The 12825-nt window shown below is 40.1% G+C and overlaps 1 protein-coding gene across 1 annotated transcript in view; it reads right to left on the bottom strand.

Annotated features, from left to right (window-relative positions):
• ACAP3 (ArfGAP with coiled-coil, ankyrin repeat and PH domains 3) overlaps positions 1–12825 on the bottom strand; it is a 93764-nt gene that overhangs the window by 51150 nt on the left and 29789 nt on the right. Inside the window, exon 2 of the mRNA XM_083876713.1 lies at positions 1026–1083. Within this exon, the coding sequence (XP_083732839.1) occupies positions 1026–1083 (58 nt within the window). The remainder of the gene's footprint in view (positions 1–1025; positions 1084–12825) is intronic.

The raw sequence follows: 12825 nt of genomic DNA, 5'->3' as shown, positions 1-12825 counted from the left end.
CCACCAGATCCATGAGTAGGACAAAAGGAGGTCAATGTTCACCAACAGGGCCAGGCTGGAGCTCCTGTCCCACCTCAGAGGACAAAACTGGGGTGTTAATATTTTTTAAATGTTCAATTTCCAATTTAAGAGCTGGAAATGGGCTCAGATTTTAGGAGACACTTGGAGAAATCCTATTCCTGATCTGTGGCCCCACCAGATCCAGGAACAGGAAAAAAGGAGGTCAATGTTCATCAATAGAGCCAGGCTGGGGCTCCTGTCCCAGCACTGAGGAGCTCTGGGGACAAAATTGGGATGCTAAACATTTAAAAAATTGTTTATTTTTCAATTGAACAGCTGGAAATGGGCTCAGATTTTAGGGGATACTTGGAAAAATCCTATTTCTGAGCTGGGGCCCCACCAGATCCAGGAACAGGACAAAAGGAGGTGAATATTCACCAGCAGGGCCAGGCTGGAGCTCCTGTCCCAGGACAGGGGACAAACCTGGGGTGTTAATATTTTTTTAAATGTTCAATTTCCAATTGAACAGCTGGAAATGGGCTCAGATTTTCGGGGACACTTGGAGAAATCCTATTTCTGAGCTGTGGCCCCACCAGATCCAGGAACAGGAAAAAAGGAGGTCAATGTTCATCAATAGAGCCAGGCTGGAGCTCCTGTCCCAGCACTGAGGAGCTCTGGGGACAAAATTGGGATGCTAAACATTTAAAAAAAATGTTTATTTTTCAATTGAACAGCTGGAAATGGGCTCAGATTTTTGGAGACACTTGGAAAAATCCTATTCCTGAACAGAGACCCCACCAGATCCATGAACAGGACAAAAGGAGGTGAATATTCACCAGCAGGGCCTGGATGGAGCTCCTGTCCCAGCACTGAGGAGCTCTGGGGACAAAATTGGGATGCTAAACATTTTAAAAAATGTTTAATTTTCAATTGAACAGCTGGAAATGGGCTCAGATTTTTGGGGACACTTGGAGAAATCCCATTCCTGAGCTCTGGCCCCACCAATCCCCTCCAATCCACCTCACCTTGTCCAGCTTGGCCTCGATCTCCACCACATCTGTCTCCACCTCATCGATGGTGGCCCTGCAGGGGAAAACAAGGAGGGATCGTTAATTAGGAATGAGAAATGGTTAATTATGGCTGGGGATGGTTGGGGGAGAGGCCAGGAAAGGGTGAGGGAGGATCAGAGGGGCTGAGGGTTCTGGGGATGGGAGGAGAGACTCGTTATTCCCATTCTTTATTCTCATTTTCTGGTTATTCTCACTCATTATTCCCATTTTCTCATTATTCCCATTTGTTATTCCCACTCATTGTTGCCATTTTCTCATTATTTCCACTCTTTATTCCTATTTTCTTGTTATTCCCACTCATTATTCCTACTTGTTATTCCCATTTCCACATTATTCCCACTCACATTCCCATTTTCTAGTTATTCCCATTCATTATTCCCATTTTCTTGTTATTATCACTCATTATTCCAACTCATTATTCCCATTTGTTATTCCCATTTTCTCCTTATTCTCACTTTTTATTCCCATTTTCTCATTATTTCCACTCATTATTCCCATTTTCTGGTTATTCCCACCCATTATTCCCATTTTCTCATCATTCCCACTCATTATTCAGGGGAAAAAATCCTCTCCAGAATTCAGGGAATAAATCCAGGATTCAGGGAATAAATCCTCTCCAGAATTCAGGGAATAAATCCAGGATTCTGGGGAATAAATCCCTGAATTTCCAGGATTCAGGGGAATAAATCCTCTCCAGGATTCTGGGGAATAAATCCCCTGAATTTCCAGGATTCTGGGGAATAAATCCTCTGAATTTCCAGGATTTTGGGGAATAAATCCTCTCCAGGATTCTGTGAATAAAACCCCTGATTTTCCAGGATTTTGGAGAATAAATCCCCTCCAGGATTCAGGGAATAAATCCAGGATTCAGGGAATAAATCCCTGAGTTTCCAGGACTCTGGGGAACAATAAATCCCTGAATTTCCAGGATTCAGGGAATAAATCCCCTGAATTTCTAGGATTCTGGGGAATAAATCCTCTGAATTTCCAGGACTGTGAGGAATAAATCCTCTCCAGGATTCAGGGGAATAAATCCCTGAATTTCCAGGATTCTGGGGAACAAATCCTCTGAATTTCCAGAATTCAGGGAATAAATCCAGGACTCTGGGGAATAAATCCTCTGAATTTCCAGGATTCTGGGGAACAATAAATCCTCTGAATTTCCAGTATTTTGAGGAATAAATCCCCTGAATTTCCAGCATTCTGGGGAATAAATCCCTGAATTTCCAGGATTCAGGGAACAATAAATCCTCTCCAGAATTCAGGGAATAAATCCAGGATTCAGGGAATAAATCCCTGAATTTCCAGGACTCTGGGGAACAATAAATCCCTGAATTTCCAGGATTCAGGGAATAAATCCCCTGAATTTCCAGGACTGTGGGGAATAAGTCCTCTCCAGGATTCAGGGAATAAAACCTCTGAATTTCCAGGATTTTGGAGAATAAATCCTCTCCAGAATTCAGGGAATAAATCCTCTCCAGTATTTTGTGGAATAAATCCTTGAATTTCCAGGATTCTGGGGACTAAATCCCCTCCAGAATTCAGGGAATAAATCCAGGATTCAGGGGAATAAATCCTCTCCAGGATTCAGGGAATAAATCCAGGACTCTGGGGAATAAATCCTCTGAATTTCCAGGATTTTGGCGAACAATAAAACCTCTGAATTTCCAGTATTTTGAGGAATAAATCCCTGAATTTCCAGGATTTTGGGGAACAATAAATCCTCTCCAGTATTTTGTGGAATAAATCCCTGAATTTCCAGGATTCAGGGAATAAATCCTCTCCAGGATTCAGGGAATAAATCCAGGATTCAGGGAATAAATCCTCTCCAGAATTCTGGGAATAAATCCAGGATTCAGGGAATAAATCCTCTCCAGTATTTTGAGGAATAAATCCCTGAATTTCCAGGATTCTGGGGACTAAATCCCCTCCAGAATTCAGGGAATAAATCCAGGATTCAGGGGAATAAATCCTCTTCAGGATTCTGGGGAATAAATCCTCTGTATTTCCAGGACTCTGGGGAATAAATCCCTGAATTTCCAGGATTCTGGGGACTAAATCCCTGAATTTCCAGGACTGTGGGGAATAAATCCCTGAATTTCCAGGATTTTGGGGAACAATAAATCCCCTGAATTTCCAGTATTTTGAGGAATAAATCCCTGAATTTCCAGGACTCAGGGGAACAATAAATCCCCTGAATTTCCAGTATTTTGAGGAATAAATCCCTGAATTTCCAGGACCCAGTGAACAATAAATCCCCCCAGAGCCTGGGCTGTGTTTCCCCTCCACGTCACGGGCCGATGTGACAGAGCCTGGGGCTCTCAGGGCTCAGCTCCAAAGGTCACCAAAAATCTCCTTTTCACGAGTAAAAAACACAAAAACCACATCAGGCCCTGGCAGGAGACATTCCCAGCCCCAGGAATTATTATTTTTTGGGAAAAATCAGAGTCCAGCAGAGCTCTGTGCATTTAAATGTTGATTTTTTTTTTTTAATTGGGAATGTGGTTTAAAGCTCTCATCACTCCCTTGTAATAAGGATTTAAAAGGAAAAGGAGAATTTAAATCCCTCTAAATTTGGGGGTTTTGCCAAAAAGAAAAAAAAAGAAAAAAATATAAAATAAAAAAAGAAAAAAAGGAAGGAAAAAAAAGGAAAGAAAGAAAGAAAAAGGAAAAAAATAAAGGAAAAAAAGGGGGAAAAAGGAAAGAAAGAAAGAAAAAAGAAAGACAAAGGAAAAGAAAAAAGAAAAAAGAAAGACAAAGGAAAAAAGAAAGAAAAAGAAAAAAAAGGAAAAAAAACAAAGAAAAGGGAAAAAAGAAAAAAAACAAAGAAAAAGGAAAAAATAAAAAGAAAAAAAAAAGAAAAAAGAAAGAAAAAAGGAAAAAATAAAAAGAAAAAAGAAAAAAGAAAAAAGAAAGAAAAAAGGAAAAAAGGAAAAAAGGAAAGAAAAAGGAAAAAATAAAAAGGAAAAAAGGAAAAAAGAAAGACGAAAAAAGGAAAGAAAAAGGAAAAAAAGAAAAAGGAAAGAAAAAGGAAAAAAGAAAAAGGAAAAGAAAGAAAAAAAGGAAAAAAGAAAAAGGAGGAAAAAAGGAAAAAAAAAGTAAAAAGAAAAAACAAAGAAAAAAGAAAAAAGAGAGAAAATAAAAGAAAAATAAAATAAAATAAAACAAAATAAAATAAAACAAAACAACCTTTTCCATGAACTAATTCAAGAGCTGCCCCACACAAACATCCCCTGGGGGGGCCAAACCTTTTAGAGATAAAAACAATCATTTCAAAGCATCTTTTCAACCTTTTTTTCTGCTTTTTTCCCCCTCCTTTTGCAGCTATTTTTATTTCCAGGGCTTTGGGGCTCGTGTCCCTTCACGCTCCCTCGGCCACATTTGATTTTTCCACTCGATTTCCTGGAGCTGCTGAGAGCTGGACACAAAAACCGGCTCAGGAAGGGGAAAAGATGGTTTTTCTGGGGAGGATTTTCATTCAGAAAATGGTATTTTACATTGTGCTGTCGATACCTGAGTGAGGAATTGCTGAAAATAAATTCCAGGGGAAATTCAGAGGGGAATAAAATCCGCTGGGTGAGCAGAGATTTGGGAATTTATTCTGTTAATATCCGAATGAGGAATTCCTAAAAAAAAAATCCCCATTTTATCAGGAATTCAGAGGGGAATAAAATCCACTGGATGAGCAAAAATCTTGGTACTTCATTCTGTCAACACCTGAGTGAAGAATTCCTAAAAAAATTCCTTTTCCAGCAGGAATTCAGAGGGGAATAAAATCCACTGGGTGAGCAGAGATTTGGGACTTCATTCTATTAATATCTGAATGAGGAATTCCTAAAAAAACCCCAAATTTCATCATGAATTCAGAGGGGAATAAAATCCATTGGGTGAGCAGAGCTTTGGAACCTCAATCTGTCAACACCTGAGTGAATAATTCCTAAAAAAATTCCTTTTCCAGCAGGAATTCAGAGGGAAATAAAATCCACTGAGTGAGCAGGGATTTGGAATCTCATTCTATTAATATCTGAATGAGGAATTCCTAAAATAAAAACCCATTCCAGCAGGAATTCAGAGAGGAATAAAATCCACTGGGTGAGCAGAACTTTGGGACCTCATTTTGCCAATATCTGAGTGAGAAATTCCTAAAAATCTCCTTTCTGCAGGAATTCAGAGGGGAATAAAATCCACTGGGTGAGCAGAACTTTGGGACCTCATTTTGCCAATATCTGAGTGAGAAATTCCTAAAAATCTCCTTTCTGCAGGAATTCAGAGGGGAATAAAATCCACTGGGTGAGCAGAGATTTGGAATCTCATTCTATTAATATCTGAGTGAGGAATTCCTAAAAATACCCCATTCCAGCAGGAATTCAGAGAGGAATAAAATCCACTGGGTGAGCAGAGCTTTGGAACCTCATTCTGTCAATATCTGAGTGAATAAATCCTAAAAATCCCATTTCATCAGGAATCCAGAGTGGAATAAATCCCAATGGCTGAGTAGAACTTTGGTACCTTGTTCTGTCAACACCTGAGTGAGGAATTCCTAAAAATCTCCTTTCTGCAGGAATTCAGAGGGAATAAACTCCACTGGGTGAGCAGAGCTTTGGTACCTCATGTTGTCAACACCTGAGTGAGGAATTCCTTAAAAAATCCCTTTTCCAGCAGGAATTCAGAGGGGAATAAATGCCACAGGGTGAGCAGAGATTTGGAATCTCATTCTATTAATATCTGAATGAGGAATTCCTAAAATAAAACCCCATTTTATCAGGAATTCAGAGAGGAATAAAATCCACTGGGTGAGGAAAAATCTTGGTACTTCATTCTGTCAACACCTGAGTGAGGAATTCCTAAAAAATCCCTTTTCCAGCAGGAATTCAGAGGGGAATAAATGCCACTGGATGAGCAGAGCTTTGGGACTTCATTCTATTAATATCTGAATGAGGAATTCCTAAAAAAACCACCCCATTTTATCAGGAATTTAGAGGGGAATAAACCCCACTGGGTGAGCAAAACTTTAGTGCCTTGTTCTGTTAACTCCTGAGTGAGGAATCCCTAAAAATCCCTTTTCCAGCAGGAATTCAGACGGGAATAAACTGAAGTGAGTCATCAGAGCTTTGGTGCTTTGTTCTATCAACACCTGAGTGAGGAATTCCCAAAAATCTCCTTTCTGCAGGAATTCAGAGGGGAATAAAATCCACTGGGTGAGCAGAGCTTTGGAACCTTGTGCTGTCAAAACCCAAGTGAGGAATTCCTAAAAATCCCATTTCATCAGGAATTCAGAGGGGAATAAAATCCACTGGGTCAGCAAATCTTTGGGACCTTGAGCTGTCAACACCTGAGTGAGGAATTCCTAAAAATCTCCTTTCTGCAGGAATCCAGAAGGGAATAAACCCCACTGGGTGAGCAGAGCTTTGGAACCTCATTCTGTCAACACCTGAGTGAGGAATTCCTAAAAAAGTTAATGTCCAGCAGGAATTCAGAGGGGAATAAATGCCACAGGGTGAGCAGAGCTTTGGAACCTTGTTCTATTAATGCCTGAGTGAGGAATTCCTAAAAAAAACCCCATTACATCAGGAATTCAGTGAGGAATGAACCTCACTGGATAGGCAGAGCTTTGGAACTTCATTCTATTAATATCTGAATGAGGAATTCCTAAAAAAACCCCAAATTTCATCATGAATTCAGAGAGGAATAAAATCCATTGGGTGAGCAGAGCTTTGGAACCTCAATCTGTCAACACCTGAGTGAATAATTCCTAAAAAAATTCCTTTTCCAGCAGGAATTCAGAGGGAAATAAAATCCACTGAGTGAGCAGAGATTTGGAATCTCATTCTATTAATATCTGAATGAGGAATTCCTAAAATAAAAACCCATTCCAGCAGGAATTCAGAGAGGAATAAAATCCACTGGGTGAGCAGAGCTTTGGGAATTCATTCTATTAATATCTGAATGAGGAATTCCTAAAAATACCCCATTTCATCAGGAATTCAGAGGGGAATAAAATCCACTGGGTGAGCAGAGCTTTGGGAATTCATTCTATTAATATCTGAGTGAGGAATTCCTAAAAATCTCCTTTCTGCAGGAATTCAGAGAGGAATAAAATCCACTGGGTGAGCAGAGCTTTGGAACCTCATTCTGTCAATATCTGAGTGAATAAATCCTAAAAATCCCATTTCATCAGGAATCCAGAGTGGAATAAATCCCAATGGCTGAGTAGAACTTTGGTACCTTGTTCTGTCAACACCTGAGTGAGGAATTCCTAAAAATCTCCTTTCTGCAGGAATCCAGAAGGGAATAAACCCCAATGGGTGAGCAGAGCTTTGGAACCTCAATCTGTCAACACCTGAGTGAGGAATTCCTAAAAAAATTCCTTTTCCAGCAGGAATTCAGAGGGAAATAAAATCCACTGAGTGAGCAGAGATTTGGAATCTCATTCTATTAATATCTGAATGAGGAATTCCTAAAAAAAACACCCCATTTTATCAGGAATTTAGAGGGGAATAAACCCCACTGGGTGAGCAAAACTTTAGTGCCTTGTTCTGTTAACTCCTGAGTGAGGAATCCCTAAAAATCCCTTTTCCAGCAGGAATTCAGACGGGAATAAACTGAAGTGAGTCATCAGAGCTTTGGTGCTTTGTTCTATCAACACCTGAGTGAGGAATTCCCAAAAATCTCCTTTCTGCAGGAATTCAGAGGGGAATAAAACCCACTGGGTGAGCAGAGCTTTGGAACCTCAATCTGTCAACATCTGAGTGAGGAAATCCTAAAAAAAATCCTATTCCAGCAGGAATTCAGACGGGAATAAAATCCACTGGATGAGCAGAGCTTTGGGAATTCATTCTATTAATATCTGAATGAGGAATTCCTAAAAATACCCCATTTCATCAGGAATTCAGAGGGGAATAAACTCCACTGGGTGAGCAGAACTTTGGGACCTCATTTTGCCAATACCTGAGTGAGGAATTCCTAAAAATCTCCTTTCTGCAGGAATCCAGAAGGGAATAAACCCCACTGGGTGAGCAGAGCTTTGGAACCTCATTCTATCAACACTTGAGTGAAGAATTCCTAAAAAAAAACCCCCATCCCATGAGGAATGGGAATCCCCATCCCCACCCCAGAACCCCAGAGCATTTCTGCCCCAGGAGCTCTGGGGGATGCTCAGCACATCCTCTGCAGCTGCAGGGACCCCACTGTGCCAACAATTGACTCTTTTTCACCCCCAAATAAACGAGAATGAACTGTGGAATAAACGAGAATGAACTGTGGAGCAGCTGGGGCTGTGGCTGGCCCCGTGCCCTGCACATTTCCTGCTCTTCTCTCCTGGTTCTAAAGCTCTGCCAGAGCCTTTTTCCAGCAGGAGGGGAGGGAAAATAATCCCTGGCCTGGCCCCAAGCCCTTCCCACTGACCGAAGGGATGAGTGGGAATTTTCCTGCATCACTAGTGGGTTTAAAGGCAAAAAAAAAAAAAAAAAAAAAAAAAAAAAAAAAAAAAAAGGTGGGTTTTTTGGTGGGGTTTTTGGTTGGTTGGTTGGTTGGTTTTTGGAGGATTTTTGGGGGGTTTTTTGGGGTTGTTTTTGGGTTGTTTTAGGAATTCCTCACTCAGGTGCTGACAGAATGAGGTTCCAAATCTCTGCTCACTCAGTGGATTTTATTCCCTTCTGAATTCCTGCTGGAATAGGATTTTTTTAGGAATTCTTCACTCAGGAGTTAACAGAACAAGGTTCCAAAGCTCTGCTCACCCAGTGTGGTTTATTCCCCTCTGAATTCCTGCAGAAAGGAGATTTTTAGGAATTCCTCCCTCAGGTGTTGACAGAACAAGGCACCAAATCTCTGCTCTGAGTGTGGGGCTCCTGATTTATGATCCATCCAAAATCAGGGAGAGATTGGGATGTCTCATTCTGTCAACACCTGAGTGAGGAATTCCTAAAAATCCCATTTCATCAGGAATTCAGAGGGGAATAAAATCCACTGGATGAGCAGAGCTTTGGAACCTCATTCTGACAACACCTGAGTGAATAATTCCAAAAAAAAATCCCTTTTCCATCAGGAATCCAGAGGGAAATAAAATCCACTGGATGAGCAGAGCTTTGGGACTTCATTCTATTAATACCTGAATGAGAAAATCCTAAAAAAACCCCATTTCATCAGGAATTCAGAGGGGAATAAACCTCACTGGGTGAGGAGAGATTTGGTACTTCATGCTGTCAACACCTGAGTAAATAATTCCTAAAAATCTCCTTTCTGTAGGAATTCAGAGGGGAATAAAATCTACTGGGTGAGCAGAGATTTGGAACCTCATTCTATTAATATCTGAATGAGAAAATCCTAAAAAAAACCCATTTCATCAGGAATTCAGAGGGGAATAAACCCCAATGGGTGAGCAGAGCTTTGGAACTTCATTCTGTCAACACCTGAGTGAAGAATTCCTAAAAAAATAAATGTCCAGTAGGAATTTAGAGGGGAATAAACTCCACTGGATGAGCAGAGTTTTGGAACCTCATTCTGTCAACACCTGAGTGAATAATTAAAAAAAAAATCCCTTTTCCATCAGGAATTCAGAGGGGAATAAACCCCAATGGGTGAGCAGAGCTTTGGAACCTCATTCTGTCAACACCTGAGTGAAGAATTAAAAAAAAAAAAATCCCTTTTCCATCAGGAATCCAGAGGGAAATAAAATCCACTGGATGAGCAGAGATTTGGGACTTCATTCTATTAATACCTGAATGAGAAAATCCTAAAAAACCCCATTTCATCAGGAATTCAGAGAGGAATAAACTCCACTGGGTGAGGAGAGATTTGGTACTTCATTCTGTCAACACCTGAGTAAATAATTCCTAAAAATCTCCTTTCTGTAGGAATTCAGAGGGGAATAAAATCCACTGGGTGAGCAGAGATTTGGGACTTCATTCTGTCAACACCTGAGTGAAGAATTCCTAAAAAAATAAATGTCCAGTAGGAATTTAGAGGGGAATAAAATCCACTGGATGAGCAGAGCTTTGGAACCTCATTCTGTCAACACCTGAGTGAATAATTAAAAAAAAAAATCCCTTTTCCATCAGGAATTCAGAGGGGAATAAAATCTATTGGGTGAGCAGAGCTTTGGAACTTCATTCTGACAACACCTGAGTGAATAATTCCTAAAAATCTCCTTTCTGCAGGAATTCAGAGGGGAATAAAATCCATTGGGCGAACAGAGATTTGGTACCTCATTCTGTCAACACCTGAGTGAGGAAATCCTAAAAAAAAAATCCCTTTTCTGGCAGGAATTCAGAGGGGAATAAACCTCACTGGGTGAGGAGAGATTTGGTACTTCATTCTGACAACACCTGAGTGAATAATTCCAAAAAAAAATCCCTTTTCCATCAGGAATCCAGAGGGAAATAAAATCCACTGGATGAGCAGAGCTTTGGGACTTCATTCTATTAATACCTGAATGAGAAAATCCTAAAAAAACCCCATTTCATCAGGAATTCAGAGGGGAATAAACCCCAATGGGTGAGCAGAGCTTTGGAACTTCATTCTGTCAACACCTGAGTGAATAATTCCTAAAAAAAATCCCTTTTCCAGCAGGAATTCAGAGGGGGAATAAACCCCTGAGAAGAAGGACAGTGAGATCCAGGGAAATTTCTTTCCTTGCAGTGACATTTTCTTCCCCCCAGGGCCAGGGAAAGGCTGAGTGAGGCTGATGAGGTTGGAAAGGAGCCTCTGGAATGTTCAAATCCCAGAAAAAATGTGATTTATTCCCTTCCCCTGGAGCAGCTGCTGCAGCTCTGCTGGACCCAAATCAGGCTGGTACAAGATGGGGATGCTCAGGGTTAATTCCAGGAGGATTTCCAGAGGCCAGGAAAGGAAATGGGAATTCCTGGATGAGGATTTCCAGAGTCAGAAATTCCATGGGGAATGTTATTAGTTCTATATTATTGTTATTTTATTTTATTGTTATTTTTATTGTTATTTTTATTGTTACTATTGCTATTATTACTGCTAATTTTATTGCTATTTTTATTGTTATTATTATTTGTTATTTATTATTGTTGTTGTTATTGTCTTTTTTTATTGCTATTTTAATTGTTATTGTTATTTTATTGTTGGTCTTATTGTTAACCCTTTCCCATTTTTTTCCTTTTCCCATTTTCCTTCCCTATTTTTCCTTCCCCATTTTCCTTCCTCATTTTCCTTTCCCATATTTTCCTTTCCCGTATTTTCCTTTCATTTTTCCCCTTTTTCCTTCCCCATTTCCATTCCCATTTATTTTCCTTTCCCATTTATTTTCCCTTCCCATTTTCCTCTCCCATATTTCCCTCTCCTTTTTTCCTTCCCCATTTTCCCTTCCCCATTTTCCTTCCCCCTTTTCCCTTCCCCATTTTCCTCTCCCATTTCCCTTTCCCATTTTTTCCTTTTTCTATTTTCCTCCCCCATTTTCCCTTCCCTTTTCCCTTCCCCATATTTTTCTTCCCCATTTTTCCCTTTCCCATATTTTCCTTCCCCACTTTCCTTCTCTATTCTCCCTTCCCTATTTTCCCTTCCTCATTTTCCTTTCCTCATTTTCCCTTTCCCATTTCCCTTCCTCGTTTTCCCTTTTCCATTTTCCTTCCTCATTTTCTCTTCCCTATATTTCCCTTCCCCATTTCCCTTTCCCATTTTCCTTCCTCATTTTCCTTTCCAATATTATCTTTTCCCCTATTTTCCTTTTCCCTTCCCCATTTCCTTCCCCATTTCCTTTCCCATTTATTTTCCTTTCCCATTTATTTTCCTTTCCTTTCCTTTCCTTTCCTTTCCTTTCCTTTCCTTTCCTTTCCTTTCCTTTCCTTTCCTTTCCTTTCCTTTCCTTTCCTTTCCTTTCCTTTCCTTTCCTTTCCTTTCCTTTCCTTTCCTTTCCTTTCCTTTCCTTTCCTTTCCTTTCCTTTCCTTTCCTTTCCTTTCCTTTCCTTTCCTTTCCTTCCTTCCCTTCCCTTCCCTTCCCTTCCCTTCCCTTCCCTTCCCTTCCCTTCCCTTCCCTTCCCTTCCCTTCCCTTCCCTTCCCTTCCCTTCCCCATTTCCCTCTCCCATATTTTCCATCCCCATTTATTTTCCATCCCCATTATTCCTTTATTCCCCATCCCATCCCTGGCAGTGTCCCCACGCCAACAGTGACAATATCCATGGTGACAATATCCATGGCAACCCCATCCTGTCCCTGCCCTGCTCAATTCCAGGGATATTGTTGGGATTTTTTTTTTTTTTCCTCCTGGGAATACCCTGGGATTTCTCAAAGCACAGCCACAGGTGTGTGAAAAAATTCGGGATAAAATTTGGAATTTAAGGGGAAAATAAACTGGGAATTGGCATTAATTAAACATTAATGACATTAAACAGCAGCTTGGCCTCATCTGGAAAAAAAAAAAGGAATTTGGGGAGGGAAATTAAGGAAAAACCTGAACCCAAATCTCCCAGAAAACCTGGATGGAGCTGGGAATGTTTCCTGCCCAGCTCATGGACAAGGGGGAGGAATTAAAACATAAAAAACATTTCTCTTATTTTTTTCCTTTTCCTGCTGCTTCACAGTTATTCCCTTATTTTTTCTCTTATTGTTTCTCTTTTCCTGCTGCTTCTCCATTTTCTCTTATTTTTTCTCTTTTCTCTTATTTTTCCCTTATTTTTTCCTCTTTTCTGTTATTTTTCCTTTTTCTGCTGCTTCTCCATTTCCCCTTTATTTGTTTTCTTTTCTCTTATTTTCCCTTATTTTTTCCTTATTTTTTCTCTTTCACTTATTTTTCCC

The sequence above is a fragment of the Zosterops lateralis genome (assembly GCF_965231275.1).
Source record: "Zosterops lateralis genome assembly, chromosome: 22".
Lineage (NCBI taxonomy): Eukaryota > Metazoa > Chordata > Aves > Passeriformes > Zosteropidae > Zosterops > Zosterops lateralis.
The sequence above is the reverse complement of the archived record's forward strand: the minus strand, read 5'-3'. Positions and strand labels throughout refer to the sequence as shown.